The 21,147-nt window shown below is 42.1% G+C and overlaps 1 protein-coding gene and 1 pseudogene across 2 annotated transcripts; one reads left to right on the top strand and one right to left on the bottom strand.

The window, feature by feature from the left end:
• Positions 1 to 231: 231 nt before the first annotated feature.
• Positions 232 to 14,374, bottom strand: LOC147608846 (alpha/beta-Hydrolases superfamily protein). Of its 2 annotated transcripts, none has more exons than XM_086788608.1 (4): positions 13,757 to 14,368; positions 13,284 to 13,645; positions 12,928 to 13,127; positions 232 to 852 (listed from the first exon to the last, which is right to left on the bottom strand). In XM_086788608.1, the coding sequence occupies exons 1-4, from the start codon at positions 14,271 to 14,273 to the stop codon at positions 519 to 521; spliced, it is 1,413 nt and encodes a 470-aa protein (XP_086644734.1). In that variant the 5' UTR covers positions 14,274 to 14,368; the 3' UTR covers positions 232 to 518. The 2 variants fall into 2 exon arrangements, with proteins under 2 accessions (XP_086644734.1, XP_086644733.1); XM_086788607.1 differs by having other exon boundaries at positions 233 to 852; positions 13,751 to 14,374.
• Positions 14,375 to 16,361: 1,987 nt separating this feature from the next.
• On the top strand, positions 16,362 to 19,267 carry LOC147608845 (cation/H(+) antiporter 19-like; annotated as a pseudogene).
• The last annotated feature ends 1,880 nt before the right edge of the window (positions 19,268 to 21,147 follow it).

Genomic DNA, 21,147 nt, shown 5'->3' with positions numbered 1-21,147 from the left:
GAACAGAGGGGAGTCTGAATCATGGATGTGTGCTTCCTCGCCACATGCCCAACTCTGTGCGTTGATGTGCTGCATGAAAGTTTGGGCTATCATCGCAATGAATCTTCTTCAGAAACAAAGGCAGCCTTAGCATTCCTCCTACTAAACCATCTATTGAAGCTTGATTGGTTTTAAAAACTTGCTCCTTAAATGGGCTGTAATCAAGCATAATTGTCAGTATGTTTGCAACCTCTCTGGCAACATCCCATCAAATGGTAACTATGCTCGCAACCTCTTGTGGCAGCAAAGATTATAAGTTCAAAAACCTTACATTTGTAAAAAATCAAAAACCTTACATTTGTAAAAATCCCCAATATTAAATGCTCAAACGAAGACCTCAGCCTTCTAGGTCAGTCATTCCTGCATATTTCCTACAAAACTTTTTTTGCCAGATAACTCGTTGCATTTCTGAACACTAATGTTGCAAGGTAAACTCTCTGTGCCAAAAATTATGGTAAAAAAGGATTTACACCATCTTGTTACAAATCTGCATTTGAAGAAGCATCCCTCCAAATTCTGTCCAACGTATGCGAGAGCATTTTTTCTCGGCCATAAATGATGGTAAAATGGTTTACACCATCTATGACCTCTACCTTCAATTTACGATATTGCTCTTTCAATTGGAGACTACATTGAGCTGGTACAACTATGTCTTCTTTTCCATGAAGAACATGTATTTCACAACCACTTCTTTCCAATGCACTTAGATAAGCATCCAATATGTGTGCCTCCCCACATATGACATTGTGGAAGATGTGCCAAGCAGAATGATGGGTATGTTGCATGAAGTCGCGTATAGATAAGGTTGAAACCCTGCAGTAACGCCACCAATACTAAAGCTAAGCATGGTATATAATATACTCCATCAAATCATCAGCCTATAGTGCATGGGCTTTAGACTTTGGGTCCATTGAAAAACATTAGCACGTGAGTTGAACATAAGGGGTTTTATGAAGGCATTATTGAAGTTAAATTTACAGAAGTATTCCTAGAGAAGTATTTCTATGTGATTTGGAAAAAAAAGGGTAAAGAAAAAGGTGTACCTCCAAGGGGTGGTCGTCAACGTGCATGTCCTGTATGGTGTAAGCGTGTCATGTTGTCCTGGGCACTTACTAGGACACTGGTCGGGTGCCCATCAGCGAATAGGCCACCCTAGAGTGTGTACCCTTGGAAAAGGTACTAGTCGGGTGCCCATCAGCGAATAGGCCACCCTAGAGTGTGTACCCTTGAAAAAGGTACTAGCAACACTGTTACATGCGGAAACTCTGAGATGCTTCTTTCAACCCTAAACACCATCTAGAACATGCTGATGCAAAAACGCAGACAGAAGGGAGAGTAGAGAAAGAGAGAGCTGGAAATTCAGTATATCATATGGTACAAAAAGGTACATAAATCCTTGCAGCCCTTGGCTGCCTTCCATGAAAAGGTGTAAACCTTATTCTAGGCCTATTTCTATGACTCAGCCCATTGCTGGCCTGAATGAGAAAAACGATGAGCATCCAACACTATTTATAGGCTAGATATGACATAATAAACTGGTCGGCCAGCTTCCTGGACAAATAATATGAATATTGTTGCAACCAACTGGACATGCTCCTGGAAATGCTGGCGCCCTCTTTGCCCTCCATTAGTCAAACCCCTGCCAAAACTAGCAACAATGCTCCAAATCTGTGTTTTCTAGTGAGTCTTTATCATATTGCCTCTAGGATTAGCCTTGAGATAAGCATGTACATGTGTGTGCACATGACATCCCCCTCTGCTAAACTCGATGATGGGATTCCAATCTGCTTCTTGGATGACTGTCATCATCCCATTCTATTCCCGTAGTCCCTTTGTCATCCTTCCGACTCTAGCAACCTTTTCAGTGAATGCTCGGCCCGGTCCCAAATCCACTCTCTGAGTAAGATCTATGCATCTGTTCCATCCAGTCCCCATTCCGTTCCTACCCTGTCTCTGAACACCGTCTTGGTCTTCATTCCTGAGAAATGAGTCTGGCACTCTCACTCCACCCCTTAGAGGATCATCCTCCCTTGGAACCGTTGCCCGAAAGCCTTTCTTGGCTCACAGGACTGCCATCCCCTTTGGGCTTTGTGGAACACCACCAACCAACCTCTTGGGAGTTCTTCCCGGTCTCGTGTTCCTTGCCTTGGGCCTCGTACTTGTGCATTTTCCTGTACCTTGGACCCGTACACCTTCATATGGGACTGAATCAGTGTTTAGCCTTGCCGAGCCTGATGCTCTGATACCAATGTTACATGTGGAAGCTTTGAGATGCTTTTTTCAGCCCTAAACACCATCTAGAACATGCTGATGCAAAAACGCACACAAAAGGGAGAGTAGAGACAGAGAGATAGCTGGAAATTCAGTATATCATATGGTACAAAAAGGTACATAAATCCTTGCAGCCAAGGGCTGCCTTCCATAAAAAGGTGTAAACCCTATTCTAGGCTTATTTCTATGACTCAGCGCATTGCTGGCCTGAATGAGAAAAACGATGAGCATCCAACACTATTTATAGGCTAGATATGACATAATAAACTGGCCGACTGCTGGTCGGCCAGCTTCCTGGACAAATAATATGAATATTGCTGCTACCGACTGGACATGCTCCTAGAAATGCTGTTAACATGGGCACTTCAAAGGGTAGTGACAAGCACAACATACCCTGTGTAGTGTTCTCCTGTCCTACGTGCTCTCTTGAAGATTGTTTCTACCATGTGAGGGTGGAACAATAGAGAGCAGATGGAAGGGAACATGGACACTTCAAAGGGTAGTGACAAGCACAACATACACTGTGTAGTGTTCTCGTCCTACGTACTCTCTTGAAGATTGTTTCTACCATGTGTGGGTGAAACAATAGAGAGCAGATAGAAGGGAACATGGACACTTGAGAGGGTAGTGTGAGTTGGTGGCCGAAATGTCTACAAACTATTGGTGGTCGAAATGCCTATAAACTATGTGTAGCAGAAATGCTTATGGAACACCAGGTTATCTATGCCTGCGACGAGTGATTGTTTTATCTTGTTACTTGAGCCCACCTCTAGGCTCTCATCCAAGGTGTGTGGTCAGAGTACCAACACGGAGTGCAAGTGGTAAAGTGGACATAACGGGACTTATGTCTATGCCAAGGGTCATGTGGACCGATGTCTAGTTGGCAACTTGGCAGGAGACTTATTTTGTCTCGCCCATTTACTTGGGACATGGATTATGATATCTGGACTTATGAGACTGTTTTGTCTCGCCCATTTACTTGGGACATGGATTATGATATCTGGACTTATGGGACTGTTTTGTCTCATCCATTTACTTGGAACATGGATTATGATATCTGGACTTATGGGACTGTTTTTGTCTCACCCATTTATCTTGGGACATGATTTTGATATTGGTATTATGGAGACTTATTTAGTCTCGCCCATTTCTTTGGGACATGGATTCTTCAGTTATATTGGATTTTTGAGACTGTCTCGTCTCGCCCAATCGATGGGACATGATTATATCTTGAATATATGGCTTGAAGCTTAAAGTTGCGGACAACTTTTAAGAAGTTGGGAAGAATGTCACCAGCCTGGACATTTCCCAGTCTCAAAGGGGTCTGGTGGGCTCCATGATGTTTAAATATTTGAAAAGTACAAGCTTTGGGAATGGGAGATTATCCTAGAATACAAAGGACCACACTCCTAAAATTTAGGAGAGTTGCTATTTTTGGCCTGACTCCGATGGAAATTCTCTTCGCGTCATTACATCTGGAATTGAGCAGAGACCAAGAGTTGGCAAAGTGCCTATGACAGAATGTCTACTAGTTGGGATATTTTTTTAGAGGTAAAGATTATGGAAGGACCCATCTCTTAGATTGGGACATGTGGCAAGAAAGTGAACCGAAGTGAGACAAGTGGCCTGACACTTGTTAGAAAGTGGATCAAAGTGAGACAAGTGACCTCACACTTGTCACTTCAGCTATTGTGTGGCTCTCCACTTGTCATTGTAGCCTCTCTTGCCATTTTAGCTCATGGGAGGCCCAAATCTATAAATTGGAGCCCTCTCTCTTCATTAATGGAGGCTCTCTCGCTGCACACTAGCCTCTACCACCGTTACAGGCTGCCCTAATGATGGCTACTCTCTTTCTCTCTCTCTTGAAGGCTGCCCATGAAGAATACCGGCTGTTGGGGACTGTTTTGGAGGCTTCCATCGCGAGAAATACTGAAGGCAAGGATATTTAATCATTTATTATGATTTGTAGCCATTATACTTGTTGTACCCGCATTTGTACTTGCTGTACTTGCTGTACCAGCCCTTGTACTGGCTATACCAGCTTTTTATACTTGTTGTACCGCCCATTGTACCAACTGTACCAGCTTCTGTACTTGTTGTACCTATTGTACCAACCACTATACCTGTTGTACCAACCACTGTACCTGTTGTACTAGCCCTTGTACTAACTGTACCAACTTCTGTACTTGCTGTACCTTTGTACCGACTGTACTAGCTTCTGTACTTATTGTATCTGCTGTACCAGCCACCGTATCAGCTGTACCAACCACTGTACCGGCTATACCAGCCATTGTACTTGCTGTACCGGCTGAATGGAGAATTGAACTTGCTGTACCCTTTCTATTGCATGAAGACCCGTGGTTTTTGGGGAAGAATCAATACCCACACGGAGGTATATGGATTATATTGTTGGCTCAGCATTTCTACAGCCTATGTTTCGGCTTGGTTGCCTCGTGTTGGGCTGTGTTATGGCATTTGTATATGGATAATCCGGCATCTCCCGTGGGGAGAGTAAGGCCCTCAAAGCTTGTACATGATATTATTCTCCTTGGGTAATAAAATACTCCAAGGGAGGGGTCGGCCCATTCTGGCCTCTATGCAGTGTCACGTGTGCAAGCTCCATTTTCAGCATTTGTGGATGTTCGGTCCAACTTTTATGTTTTATGCAAAGTGATGATGGATATGTGTTAAGGCTGTGGCCCTGTTTAAGTGTTTTAATATGCATTGATGGTATCAACAAGTGTGTCAAAGGCCCTAGTCCCCCGGGCACCCGCTGCGAGTTACAGCATGTTGTGCTCGACACTACCCTCTGAAGTGCCCATGTTCCCTTCCATCTACTCTCTATTGTTCCACCCACACATGGTAGAAACGATCTTCAAGAGAGCATGTAGGACAAGAGAACACTACACACGGCATGTTGTGCTCGACACTGCCCTCTGAAGTGCCCATGTTCCCTTCCATCTGCTCTCTATTGTTCCACCCACACATGGTAGAAACAATCTTCAAGAGAGCACGTAGGACAAGAGAACACTACACAGGGTATGTGAACCATGAGTTTCATAAGTCCAATGCATCCCAAATAAAGGGAGCCAAAAAGAATAATCCATAAACCTGAGGATAGATCCAAATTCCTAGAAAAGAAGTCCAGGAATCCATAGACCTGTATACCATAATTCTTGTATACCATAACTCTTACCACATACTCCGTGCTAACCACACACCTTGGAGTAGAGGTGGACTTTATCCATAAAAGCATCATATCCATGAGAGATCCAAATATTTCTTCTCTATAAACTGGGACAGATTCGTCCATAGAAATTGCTTGTTGAGCCAAATATCTATATAAATCTCGTCCAAGAAAGAAATCTCCATAGATATAATCCATCCCAATAAAGGGAGCCATGAAAAGAATTCATCCCATTAAAGGGAGCCATAAACAATGTTTCCCTGAAACCATCTCAAAGCAAACAACAACACCTTTCTCTTTGCATAGCTATACAAGGGTTAGTGAACATCAAAAACACTTCATAGCAAAAGCACTAACTTTGCAAACTCAAAGTATACTTAGCTTTTCTTTGCCAAGTTGGTCATGAAACCAAAAAAAAATATCTCGTCACCATATCCTTAAGATATCCTGAGATATATCTCCGTATAGCTTGCCTGTAAGCTTGATAATATAATCCACAATATCCATATGGAAAGAGTGCTAAATGTGTGCACATAAAGTCCACTCCATACTTCCAAGATAAATTTTGTGAATTCATAAATCCTTGGACCAAGCTCTCTATTGCTCATGCTCTTGCTTCATAGGCTCTGAAGTGGCTGGCCATGCTTAATAGCAATGATGGTAAGTGTGGTCCCCACTTAAGATCTTTTCTCTTCCTTATTCATAGAAGGAAGCCTCCGCTTCCAAGAAAGCCTATGCTCTGATACCAATGTAACTCGCGGCGGGTGCCCAGGGGACTAGGACCTTTGACACACTTGTTGATACCATCAATGCATATCAAAACACTTAAACATGGCCACAGTCTTAAGACATATCCATCACTTTGCATAAAACATAAAAGTTTGGACATAACATCCACAAATGCTGAAAATGGAGCTTGCACGTGTGACACCGCATAGAGGCCGGAATGGGCCGACCCCCCCCCCTTGGAGTATTTTATTACCCAAGGAGATTAATATCATGTACAAGCTTTGAGAGCCTTACTCTCCCCACAGGAGATGCCGGATTATCCATATACAATTGCCATAACACAACCCAACACATGGCAACCAAGCCGGAACATAGGCTCTAGAAAAGCCGAGCCAACAACATAATCCATATACCTCCGTGTGGGTACTGATTCTTCCCCAAAAACCACGGTTCTTCATGCAATAGAGTACAGCAAGTACAACTCTCCATTCAGCCAATACAGCAGGTACAATGATTGGTACAACTGGTACGGTGGCTGGTACAGCAAGTACAAAAGCTAGTACAATCGGTACAAGGACTGGTACAGCCAGTACAATGGCTAGAAATCATAATAAATGATTAAATACCCTTGCCTTCAATATTTCTTCGCGATGGAAGCCTCTAAAACAGTCCCCAACAGCCGGTATTCTTCATGGGCAGCCTTCAAGAGAGAGAGAGAATGAGAGTAGCCATCATTAGGGCAGCCTGTAACGGTGGTAGAGGCTAGTGTGCAGCAAGAGAGCCTCCATTAATGAAGAGGCTCCAATTTATAGATTTGGACCTCCCATGAGCTAAAATGGCAAGAGAAGGCTACAATGACAAGTGGAGAGCCACACAATAGCTGAAGTGACAAGTGTGAGGCCACTTGTCTCACTTTGATCCACTTTCTAACAAGTGTCAGGCCACTTGTCTCACTTGGTCCACTTTCTTGCCACATGTTCCAATCTAAGAGATGGGTCCTTCCATAATCTTTACCTCTAAAAATATCCCAACTGGTAGACATTCTATCATAGGCACTTTGCCAACTCTTGGTATCTGCTCAATTCCAGATGTAATGATGCGAACAGAATTTCCATTGGAGTCAGGCCAAAAATAGCAACTCTCCTAAATTTTAGGAGTGTAGTCCTTTGTATTCTAGGATAATCCCCCATTCCCAAAGCTTGTACTTCCCAAATATTTAGACATCCTGGACTCCACTAGACGCCTTTCGTACTGGGAAATGTCCAGGCTGGTGACACTTACTATCATTGCTATTAAGCATGGCCAGCCGCTTCATAGCTTATGAAGCAAGAGCAAAAGCATGTGCAGTAGACAGCTTGTTGATCTAAGGATTTATGAATTCACAAAATTTATCTTGGAAGTATGGAGTTGGCTTTATGTGCAGACGTTTAGCACTCTTTCCATATGGATATTGTGGATTATATTATCAAGCTTACAAGCAAGCTTGATAGAGATATATCTCAGGATATCTTAAGGATATGGTGACGAGATATTTCTTTTGGCTTCATGATCAACCTGGCAAAGAAAAGCTAAGTATACTTTGAGTTTGCAAAGTTGGTGCTTTGGCTTTTTACTATGAAGTATTTTTGATGTTCACTAACCCTTGTATAGCTATGCAAGGAGAAAGGTGTTGTTGTTTGCCTTGAGATGGTTTCAAGGAAACATTGTTTATGGCTCCTATGTGCAGCAGAAATGCTTATGGAACACCAGGCTATTTATGCCTGCGAGTGATTGTTTTATCTTGTTACTTGAGCCCACCTCTCATCCAAGGTGTGTGGTCAGAGTACCAACACAGAGTGCAAGTGGTAAAGTGGACATGATACCTGGTTGCCAAGGGACTTATGTGTACGCCAAGGGTCATGTGGATTGGCACATGTTTGTGTGCTTTGAGCTTGGATTATGATATCTGAACTTATGGGACTGTTTTGTCTCGCCCATTTATTTGGGACATGGATTTATTTATCTTTATGCCATATTAGAATCACTATCTCCCCATACAGAGGCCAAGAGGTTCATTGTTCATCTCACCATGCATGTGAATTCATGTTGGGATTGTGAGAGGACAATTCAATGAACACTCCACCATACACGTGGATTTGTGTTGCGATTGTGGAGTGAGTGTTTCATTGTTTCCACACCATGCTTGTTGATCAGAGTTGGGATTGTATGGGAGAACATGGGAACCGTTGGGATTGGGAGAAAGGATTGCCAGAACTATGGAGAACCAGCTTTTCTGTCACCATGATTTGTACTCCTGAATGGCACCCGTTTGTGTGCATAGCACATGTTTCTGTGCGAGGCACTAGTTTCTTGTGCATGGCACTCATTTAAGTGTTTTAGCACCTGATTGGTGATTTTCATTTGCATATGATTATCTCATTGATATTGGTGATTGAGACACAATTGGCTCTTGTGCCTGTGTCTAGCATATCTTCCATGGAATTCTCGCCCATTTATTTTATGACATGGTTTTGATATTGGTATTCTGGAGACTTATTTAGTCTCACCCATTTCTTTGGAACATGGATTCTTCAGTTATATTGGATTTTTGAGACTGTCTCGTCTCGCCCACTCGATGGGACATGATTATATCTTGAATATATGGCTTGAAGCTTAAAGTTGCGGACAACTTTAAAGAAGTTGGGGAGGATGTCACCAGCCTGGACATTTCCCAGTATGAAAGGAGTTTGATGGACTCCAGGATATCTAAATATTTGGAAAGTACAAGCTTTGGGAATGGGAGATTATCCTAGAATACAGAGGACCACACTCCTAAAATTTAGAAGAGTTGCTATTTTTTGCTTGACTCAAGTGGAAATTCTCTTCGCGTCATTACATCTGGAATTGAGCAAAGACCAAGAGTTGGCAAAGTGCCTATGAGAGAATGTCTACTAGTTGGGATATTTTTAGAGGTAAAGATTATGGAAGGACCCATCTCTTAGATTGGGACATGTGGCAAGAAGGTGGACCAAAGTGAGACAAGTGGCCTGACACTTGTTAGAAAGTGGATCAAAGTGAGACAAGTGGCCTGACACTTGTTAGAAAGTGGATCAAAGTGAGACAAGTGGCCTCACACTTTTCACTTCAGCTATTGTGTGGCTCTCCACTTGTCATTGTAGCCTTCTCTCGCCATTTTAGCTCATGGGAGGCCCAAATCTACAAATTGGAGTCCTCTCTCTTCATTAATGGAGGCTCTCTTGCTGCACACTAGCCTCTACCAACGTTACAGGCTGCCCTAATGATGGCTACTCTCATTCTCTCTCTCTCTTGAAGGCTGCCCATGAAGAATACCGACTGTTGGGGACTGTTTTGGAGGCTTCCATCGCGAAGAAATACTTAAGGCAAGGGTATTTAATCATTTATTATGATTTCTAGCCATTGTACTTGTACCAGCCTTTGTACTTGTTGTACCAACCATTGTACTAGCTGTACCGGTCCTTGTACTTGTACTTGCTATACCACCCATTGTACCGGCTGTACCAACTTCTGTACTTATTGTACCAACCATTGTACCTGTTGTACTAGTCACTGTACATGCTATACCAACATTTGTACTTACTGTACCTGTACCTGTTGTACCAACCACCGTACCGCCTGTACCAACCATTGTACCTACTGTACCAACCACTATACCGACTGTGCCAACCAAGAACAAGGACCAGATCAGAGGGACCACATCAGAGGGGCGCCTGGTTTTTTCTTGTCCAACAAGGTTGGTTGACCTGTTCTCCAGTCGGCCAGCAGCTATGGCACTATATAAGCATCAAGGTAGGATCAAAACGTACGTACGGATCCAATCCGTACCGTACATCCGTACCGTACGGGGATCCATACGTACGGATCGATCCGTACGTTTTTTTTTTTTGCGGCGTGCCTGCGTCTTGCGTCTGCGTCTCTGGAGACCGTACGACCTCAACCTTCCGGTAAGAGCTAGCCGCCATGCTCTCTCTTCTCTACAGTCGCACTCTCTCTCTCTTCGCTACTGTCGCCGCCGCCTTCTCCCTGGGCCGCCCCCTGCTCACCGCCGCCTCAGTTCGCCTCTGCCCTCACCGCCCCTGTTCGCTTCGCGCCTGTGCGTAGCCGCCCTCTCTGTTTGCCACTGGCGTCCAGTACGGCTGGCAATATAACTCACCCACCCTTGCTCAGGCCCCCAAGGCAGCAACATAACTCTCTCTCTCCCTCTCTCCCTCTCTCTCTCTCTCTCTCTCTCTCAGAGCCTTAGCCCACCATCTGTGGACGACTCACTTGTGACAATAAGTATTAAGTATTAAGTATGATTAACTTATTAAGTATGATTGACGACTTGTGATTCTAATTTCTCACTTTTGAATTAGTAGGTTTGTGACCTTGTTGTGTCTCTATTTCGAAAGTTTTATATGTCAATGTGGACATGGACTGAAATTTTATGTAGGCGGCTGAAATTTCTGAGATTTTATGTATTTTTACCAATGGTACATATTTTTACGTACCTTAAATTTTTTTTCCGTACCAAACAACGTACAGTACGTACGGATCCGTACAGTACATAACGTTTGGTACCACCTTGATAAGCATGCGCATCTTGCCATATCAGCTATCTCGATATTTTTGCACACATGGCACGTGAACACAACTGTCTGTTGCAGTCTTCAGCCCTAAACGCAAGCAGAATGAGATCTATAAGCAGCCCACAGTAGCGTTGAAGAAAAACACACATCATCTCAGCCTGTGGAGAAAAACGCACATCATAGAGCTGTCCAGCAGGCACTACGGCCAAACCATCCTGTGCCTTCAGCATATATACGTTACTTTGGGTCAGTGCAACAGGGATTTACAGCCCTAAACGTCCGTCTTTACATAATTACAGCAATACAAGCAATTACACCTATTGGTGGGGACCCCTTTTGAGGGTTGTTGGAAATCAATCATGAATACAGTTCTCTTTCTCTCCGTTCCACCTCTCTCTTGCATAAATTCAATTTGTGAGCATTCTTTGCTAATCAAGTTAAAAGGTTCCACAAAGCTTCTGTCACCATTTGGTGGTCCCTTCACCAGTCTTGACTAGTGTTTCACACTGAGCGGAACCAAGGTGCGAACAGGGATTGTCCATAGAAAAAAGCTGAAGCATTTAAAGACAAAGTTTGACCTGAAAAATGGCTATAGAGCATGAGCAGCATGGGATTTTCATCATTAAAGTGACTTGTAATGTTTATAAGTCAGTGTTTTCACACATCATTAATGAAGGGCTAGACATATTATTATTTTGGGCATGTATATGTGGACAAAAGGAGGTGCCTAGGGAAAACTTGGGCTACAAGTCTAGGAAAAGCATAAAAGTTGATATTTTGGGCTAAAACTTGACCAACAAGCCAAGAAAAGCATAAAGCTGATATTTTAGGCCAACTTACCTACTTTTGGCATAAAAGACAAAAAGCACACCAATTATGGGGCTGGTCGACTTTATAAAAGTTGGGATGCGCTTCTCTTTTGCATCATCAACAAGCTCTTCTCCCTCTCATCAGCGCTTAGTCGTACAACATCTCTCTCATCAGTGCTGGCTGTACACTTGATGTTTGCTAGTCGAACAAATCTGGCCGTACAGTAGCAGATCTCTCTCTCATCTGGCCATACAGCTGCAGATCCCTCTCTCTCTCTCTCTCTCTCTCTCTCTCTCTCTCTTCTCGCCTTGTCATGGGAAGATTTGGGGATTTTTGGAAGAATCTAGGACAGTTTTGAGGGCTCTTCTGGGGCTGATTTGAGGCTCTATTTTGGGGCTGTTTTGGCACAGTGTTCGGGACTGTATTTGGCTCCGTACCGGACTGTTTTATGGACTGTTTAATAGGCTGATTCATGGGGACTATTTTGAGATAGTTTTCAGATGGCTTTTGGTGCTGTGTTTTTATCTTGGCACTGGATAGATATCTAGGATGGAGATTTGTTGATGCTTTGTGGAAAATCCGGTGTTGCATGCGCCCGCACCTTTCTTTATTGTAAAAAAAGCTTCTATATGAATAAAGAAGTTGCTACAAGGGCTGGGCATTCCGGCTCAATGTGGTGTATTTATATTGTTTATGGTTCTTCTGCTGTGTTTTTCATACTCTGTCTGGTATTTGAAGTGTTTGGTCTATTGTTCCGAGTCCCCGTTTCAGTTATAGCTTCCACTTGTAACATAAGGGGTTTTATAAACACCCTTTTAACACGCGATATACAGGGTTTTTGAATAATGGGCCTCCCAAGTCAGCAAACAAAACATTGCCACCATGGCTTGCAAGTTATTGTTGTTATATTCTATATCGGAGGGGTGATCCGAAAAACACATATATAGGAAAGGCTCAGATGATGAGCGCAAGAGCTCCAATTAAAAAGATATAAGCAAATGAATTCAACATAAAGGGGTTTTACAAGTATAATTTGTACAAAAAAAATCTCAGAAATATATTTACATAGGTGGTATTTTTATGTGATTTTGGAAAATAACATAAGTTTGCAAAGGCCCAAGATTCCCAGGTAAGAGGTTTTATAGATACCCATTTGAACACAGCTCATATAGAAGAACTTCCCTGAGACACTGTGTATTACGTCCAAGCTTTCCTTTGATAAAGTGCACATAGAAGTGAACTCAACCATTTAATGAGCAGCAAAGCATAGAATGTACTTCCACAAACAAAGGCTAGCAACCAAACCTGTTCAATGTCAAAGTGTTGACCACACGTTCCCACACACTGTGCTGCTTGCACAAGAGAAAGCATATTCCTCGACCGACATGCTCGTACCAAGACATCACAGCTGCACCCAATGCTATGGGCGGCCAAACTCTCTGAGGTGCAACTTGTCGTAAAACATATGCTGCTGCTGATTCATTTGTTGGAGCAGGAAAATATGGCTAATCAATGATGAAAACAAAAGAAGAAGTTAAGTCAAACAAACTGTGTGTGTGTGTGTGTGTGTGTGTGTGTGTGTGTGCGCGCGTGCGCGCGCGCCTTCTGAGATGACAAAACTATATTGCACATCTTGCAAAATACAGCTGTCTTTAGCTTACCGGTGCAACGAGAGTAATTGTTTTCACAGCATCAATATGGGCTGCTGCCAGTGCGAGGGCCACTATACAGCCCATCGAATGAGCAACAAGGTGAAATGTATCAACCTTGTATCGTTGTAGCACAGATTCTTCAATTTTCTTGATGTGGTCTGCCATGGTGTAAACGCAATTTCTGGGTTTTGGGCTGTTGCCAAATCCAAGCAAATCAATGGCATACAGTCGGTATGCTGCTTTTGTTGACTCGGGCAAATACGGGATTACCTTCTCGGACCAGAGGGAAGAGGACGAGAGAAACCCATGGATAAAGATGACGTTATCAAGCCCCATGTTTGTGATGTTGGAGCACCTCGAAACATCCTGACCTGCAGACAAAGAACTTCTTGGTATAAAGAGTAATACAGACCTGCAGACAAAGAACTTCTTGGTATAAAGAGTAATACAACTACTTTCATAATTAACCCTCTTACCTTTACCTTCCATGTGAACATAGAGAAGTTCCTTCTCATCTGATTGCCATGTGGTGCATGTGGAGCAGCTACAATCTGACCACCTGGACACAATCCCACGGGAGGTTTTGCCGCGGTCCTGGGAGGATGGCACGGTGCTCAATAAATCTCCTCTCTCGATTCTCCTGTCACAGTTGAGATGTGAAGAGAGACATTGATCCATAGCCATAGCTCCGCATTCTCCTTTATGGGTCATGACCATGGGGTAAGCTATGTGTGAGCTGTTATGGGGATGTTTGACATGAGATGGGCGGCCTTCTCCATGGAAGCTCTGTGCAGCATCATTGGGTTGCGGCAGCGCGCCATTGCGACGGTGTTTGCAGTAACAGGGAGTGACTTCCGAATCCAAAATGGAGTCCAGAGCCCAGAAAACCACGCAGAGCAGGCGGTCAAGGCCGTCCAGGAAGGCGAAGACCAGGAAGCTCGTAGAGACTATGAGAGCCTCTACAAGCCAAGAAAACTTTCCATGGAAAAAACGCATCATCCTCGCAATGTGCTCCTCAGCAATGGAATGGAAGCCGTTGAGAAAGCTCCTTTCTGAATCAAGAAGTGGGTGAATTTGGTGGCTTCAGGTGTGAAACGGACGATTTGACCCCCCACACTCTTTGAAGTTATTAGAGGTGCGTCCCACGCGGGCACCCTGAAATGCATGCCCCATCCCTTCTGGTTTGAACCGACCTTCTCATGTTGATTAAAAGAGAGAGAAACAAATATTTTTACAACATAGTTTTAAAACCAAATTTAAGTTTAGAGAGAGACGATATGTTCTGCAAAACACGCCATAAATGTTCCAAAATTAAGAAGAGAAACAAAACTCAATAAAATCCCAGTAAAATATGTTCTACTCTCGAGCAACTCACCTGCTCCAATTGGTTCCAAGGTGATAAGCTCACTTTGCACCTTGGGGATTTGGATAGGGCTAGGCATTTTGCAAAGATTTTGGTGTCGTACAAGGTTGTGCAAGGCTTGCAAACCTCACAAGGAACCATGTAGCAAATTGTGAATATGCATGCGACAGTACAACTTTACAAGGGCCAAGTGACACAACCTTCACGATAAAACTTGCGGGTGTTGCTTAACGACACTTATGTGTCACTTAGCAATACAAATAGCAACACTATAAACAATAATGAGCCCCAAACTTTGACTAATTTAAAAAAATAGACACTTAGCAATATTATTTGTGTTGCTAGATGTGTCGCTAATTTTATTTCACTAAACAATACATCTAGCAATACAAAGCTCATGTAATACCATTCTAGTATTGGCCTCTTATACTTCAAAATCATACCTCTCTCTCTCTCTCTCTCTCTCTCTCTCTCTCTCTGCTTCTAGTTCCCTCTTTAGTTTGCATGCACACCTTCTCATCCCCCTAAGCTCTTTGATAGATGCACAATTCATTGAAAATGTGCTTGACAATGGTATGGCCGATATGGCTAATGCCACTGAGAGTTTATCGAGTCTATGCATGAAAGGCCGATCACACCAGGCAAAGAGGAAGGTGCATGTCACCATCCAAAAGATGTCCAACCCATTAAGATACCATTTATTACTGCTCCGGTAAGATATGAGTCATGGAAAAGGAAAGGTGTGTGCACATGACAGAGAGAGACCAAGGAAGATGATCTATTCTCTGTCCATTCAATGTTAATTGCATTCTTATCTGGACCTTAACTCCTATCTAAAATCATGAAGGACATAGGAACTAACCTGCTTGTAGTCACAACCAACTCCCCAAGCTTAGGAAGACTAGCAACTCAACGCGCCAACATTGGCTTGTCTTGCATTGGGTACAGTTGCATCAGTCTCGCTGCTCTTCAGGAGTTGACTAGGTGGTCCGGAACCATGTAAGTGTCGGGTCTTGACTAGACACCAACACTTTTTCTAGATATTCTTCCGCATCCAGCATTGCCAATCTTTCCTCTGCTTTCACCATCTCTACTCTATCTTTATTGGCCACGTTCTGGACGTCCCTTATGATCTTGATGTGCTCCTCACAGATGAGGGGGCAACTTGTCCTTCCATCCTTGCCTACTTTTCTATGGCCTGATTTAGTTCACCTTTTCCTAGATCTTCCCAGCCATATTTTCCTTCATCTTCTCCACCTCCTTCTTCATTCCTTTATTGGCCTAGTGGAGCTCTTTGATTTGACTTTACGAGGGGGAGGGCGTGCATTAAACAGTAGACGGAAGTGGGGTGTGTCGACGATGAGGTCTGTCTCGTCAGAGGTGTGCACCTCGACTCCCACACTCAGCTTTACACCCACTCCCACAATACACCATGCAAAGCCTTCTGCAACAAATTCCTTCGTCTCGCCTGCCTGCCTATATATATATATATATATATTAGGTAGGCTGATCATTCCATGCAAAAGAAAAAAAAAACACGCACCGTTTATCTCATTCAGTCGTTTCCTGTTATATAGAAAGCCTTCACAATTCATGGCCAACCTGTGACGGCGAATGCCTCAGCATCTCTCTCTCTCTCTCTCTCTCTCTCTCTCTCACACACACACACACACACTGTCACACACAAACACGTCCATTGCTTATCCCTTCACTGCTTTTTTTCCTTTGTTTTCGCACTTCAAATTATTCAAGCATGGCCGCCACCAACTCTACCGCCCTTGTTCTTCATGTTATCCGTTGCTTTCGCCCAATGCCTGCTGTCTCCAACGGTTTCCTGCAAGGAGACCTTCCTCTCAACTTTGCCCTCCCCTTGCTAACTGTCCAAACCGCCCTCGTGCTTCTAGTCACTCGATATATGGCTTGTCTCTTTATGCGTTTCAAACAACCTCGTGTTCTTGCAAAAATCATAGTAAGTACACGCCAACTTCCATAGCTGGCGCTTCCTTATTACATTAAACTTGCTCTTTTGTTTAATTATGCTGTGCTTAATACTTGTGCAAGTGGTAGCAGGAAAGGGGCAAGGTTACATATACTTGTGAATTATTAATTATAGCTCTCATTTTGTTTCCATAATCATCGGAGAAATACATCATATTAGCAACTTTCTAAACAAACTGATCCTTTTTATTTATTTTCATATGTTTTTTGGTTGGGTACTGCCTTAGGTTTGAAAATTATAACCGCGTTCATGACACCAGCTTGAATTTAAACTTTCTTCCAATAATGTCATCAAGTCCTCAGACTACTCATGAAAACGAAGGCCTAATTTTAGTTAATAATTTGTTTTTGTTTTTGTTTTTTTTTGGTGGGCAGGGTGGTGTTCTTCTTGGCCCAACTGCATTGGGCAGAAACAAGGCCTACTTGGAGAGGGTGTTCCCTTCACAGAGCATTCCTCTGCTTGAGACAGTAGCAACCATGGGGTTGATGTTCTTCATATTCATGGTGGGGCTAGAGCTGGACTTACAAGCTCTTAGCAAGACAGGGAAAAGGGCTTTCCTGATTGCAATGGCAGGAATTGGGGTACCCTTTGGAGCTTCAGCAGCGCTAGCAACCTTTGTGAGAAGCACCATCTCACAAGGAGTAATACTTGGGCCCTTCATAGTTTTCATGGGAGTCCCCCTCTCCATCAGTGCCTTCTCAGTGCTTGTTAGAATCATGGCAGAGCTCAAACTCTTATCCACTGATGTTGGCGAACTCGCCGTACCCTCTGCGGCAGTAAATGATGTCACGGTGTGGACCCTACTAGCTGTGGGTGTTGCCATGGCTGGCCCTAAACATGAACCGCTCATACCCTTGTGGGTTCTACTATGCGGTGTTGGATTTGGCCTCATAATGCTGACAATAGTTAGAATGTTCATGGCAAGAGTAGCCCATAGAGCAACTAAGCAGGGCCAAGGAAGTAGTGATGTGTATGTGTGCATGACACTTGTGGGTGTGTTGCTGTCTGGTTTCGTTAGTGATGCGATTGGTGTGCACCCTCTCTTAGGGCCATTTTTATTGGGGTTAGTCATTCCAAAAGATAATGCATTTCCTAAGATAATCACAGAGAAGATTGAAGACTTTGTGACAGGCCTTATGCTGCCTCTCTTCTTTGCATCGAGTGGCTTGAAGACCAACCTAGGGTCCCTTCATGGGGTGGTGTCAGGCTTAGTGGGCTTCCCACTAAGAGAGCCTTGATTTTGGGCTTTCTCATGAACACCAAAGGGCTTGCCGTGCTCATCGTTCTCAACATTGGGAGAGATCTTAAGGTACATTATTATTATTATATGATCATTCAATCTTTTGCTGCACACGAGAAGAATGTAATTAAAATCAGATTTGTCTTGTATGGAAGTAATGATAAATTTCGCACGAATAAGTCTATGCATGAGTCTTTGGAATTATTTAAGCTAAATTTCTCATCTCTTTTTTTTATTGGGAATGCCTTTGGGCGCAGGGAATTTCTCATGATGATGCAATTCAAAAGTTTTTTAAAAAATCTTTTAAAAAAGGACCTTTTTTTGGAAAAGCTGAAGAAAGTTGCTTTACATATCAATGTTTCTTTCGATTTTTGAGCCGTCGAAAATATTTTTTCAAAATTCGTCATTATTGTTTTGGGGGAAAATATATTCGTGCTATTTTGTTTCTCGTTTATTCGAATTCTTTAATTAGAAATTTCAGATATTATTTTTGTTTATCATTTCTAACCTGTTCTCTTGACTAATTGTTCTATATTTATTTGCTTCTTCATAATTAGCTATGTTAAAATTTTCAGGCATTGACGGACGAGACGTTCGCCAAGAATCGCCATACTGGTCGTGACGTGCCTGCTGACGTCATTTGTCACGTTCCCGGTGGTGTCGGCGCCCCTCCGCCATTCTAATGCTCAACCACCCGGCACAACAATCATCAACAAATGCCTCCCACGGCAATATCGTTCTCTCCTTTCAAGCTTCCTCCGCCCTCTGTAAGGTCAAAGTGAAGCGCTTAACCGCCATCGCCAACCTCCACCGCATGCATGAAGACATCTGCAAGCTTGCCGTAGAAAAGCGAGCCACTATAATCATTTTACCGTATTTGCACAAGCATGCAACATCACTCTTAGCTCCTGCTGCAGATGATACGAATGGATTCTACCAGGCTTGTCACAGAGTGCTAGACAATGCACCTTGCTCTGTTGGATAAGGCTTCAATGGGCGCAATCCACCCTTGCTTCTTCTCTTACAAGGTGGTCGTTCTGTTCATAGCAGGCCCTGATGACAGAGAGGCCCTCTGTTTAGGCTGCAGGATGGCAGATCATCCAGGGGTTTCTCTAAAAGTAATCAAATTAACCTCCAATGAAGGACCCCATTATCAAAATATATATCCCAACGATGATCATATCGAAACCCCTAGTTTCAATCGAACTGATGAGAAAAACTATGAGTTATCATCATCATTGGATGCCACCCAGCAGAGAACTCTTGACAACGAGGCCATCTTAAGGGTCAAAGAGAAGGCCATGGAGTCCTCATTTGTGTATGAGGAGGAGCATATAGTGGGAGGGCAAATCTCATGCAATACCTTCAAGGCCATATTGTTATTGCCGTGATCAACTAATTGCTATAGTTCAGAACCCTTTGGCATCATATATATTCAAAAAAAGGGATGGCACAAAAGAAAGCCAATAAACATGAAATAATATCCTTTTTTAAAAGAAGGCCAAAAATATGAAGTTATTTGAATGTGCTTGGTTGGCACATGTTCGCATACTATAAGAGTTAAATATTGTAATCGATAAAACTACTAAAGGTCGGTTAGAATTACTCTAAAAAGTCTTGTTTTTTAGAAGAAGTATCCAAGTATAACTTCAATTGATGGAAGATACATGCTATTGTTTCATAAACATGTATACGAGTTTTTATGATTCGTACTCTGCTTAAAAAAAATATTTTCGTTGTTTTCAAACTAGAACTCGAATTGAACTTTTCCAAGAAAAATGCCATAATAATAATTATTAAAAATTATATAATTCACATTTTTTATACTTGTTTTTTTCAACTACTACAAAGTTATAAAAATGGATTCTTGATATAATAAATAGATTCTATATCATTTTGGGGAATTATTGAAAAAAAAGCACTTATGTCAAATGATGTATCAATGACCATATGTATTGAATCATGCTCTTGCAAATGAACCACGAGTGAAAGATCATTAAATAATATAGTTCAACGATGCTCACAATATTCCTTTTATTTTTTTTTCTTAAAGAACTTCATGAAGTGGTTAAAGCATTTGGCTTTAGAGAGGTGGCTGGATTTAAAATTACCTACCCTTTTTCTTAAAAAAAAGACTTGTTTATCTCCAACTTCTTCCCTTTTTAATTGTAAGTCCGATGCCTCACCTTTTTAATTATTGTAAGATTATTATTTAGCCCATGATTGGACGTGTGTGTTGTAAACCTCTTCCTTTTAATTCAATCGTTTTGAGATCTAGGTCCCCTTTACATTAAGAATACACCTTTTTCTAGACATATTCATAGTTCCATGAAGCCCTCCCTCACTTATATCTCATCAATTTTTTTGTTAACCACCCCCCCTCTCACATCACCTTTATCCTTAAATATTTGATCCACTATCTACTTTGTTGCCATCCATCATATTTATGCACCATCTAGCATTAAATTTTACAAGTATATATGTTTCAAATTTAATGCAAAAATTACCTTTAACAAAAATATTTACAAAGAATATAATACTTCATAGCTTTTTTCACAAACATACATATACGTTATTTTTTCAATTTGAGAATAAAATTTAAACTAGAACTATTGAAGAAGGAAAAGCAAAAAAACTCAAGCATAAGCTCACCTAAAAAAGAACCAAAAGCATGAAACATATATGTAAGAATGTAAATGTAAAACTTGTGGTTCAAATATAGTGGCTAGTATTGATTTTATATGTTTACAAATAAATCTTTTTTTTTAAAATATGCAAGTGAAGGAAATGTGTCTTTCTTGAGCATGATAATGGCTCAAAAAATACATGCTCAAAAATAACCAAATGTGTCTTGTTTAATGTAAGTTTTTGTTTATCTCATATTGCCTTTATTCTCATAAGAGCCAAAATTTGCCAATGACTCTCAACTATTGGCCCCCCTCCATGTGACTAGCTTCTTCAACTATTGGCCCCCCTCCATGTGACTAGCTTCTTCAACTTTTATTTGACTAGCTAAAATTTGAAGTAACTCTCAAATAAATGTGCTTCTCTATGATTGGTCCATGATTGGCTTCATATAACTAGCTAAACTTTTAAGTACTCTAGAGTAATGTGGTCCTCCATAGAATTGGCTTCATGGTTGGTCCATGATTGGCTTCATATAACCAGCTAAACTTTTAAGTGACTCTCATGCAATGTGGTCCTCCATATAATTGGCTTCATATCACTAATAAAACTTTGAACCAACTTTCAAGGAAAGCAACCCTCCAAT

This window comes from Cibotium barometz, chromosome 52 (genome assembly GCF_041138505.1).
Source record: "Cibotium barometz isolate CiBa-2024 chromosome 52, ASM4113850v1, whole genome shotgun sequence".
Classification (NCBI taxonomy): Eukaryota; Viridiplantae; Streptophyta; class Polypodiopsida; order Cyatheales; family Cibotiaceae; genus Cibotium; species Cibotium barometz.
Note: the sequence above shows the minus strand (reverse complement) of the source record. Positions and strands in the feature narration are given on the sequence as shown.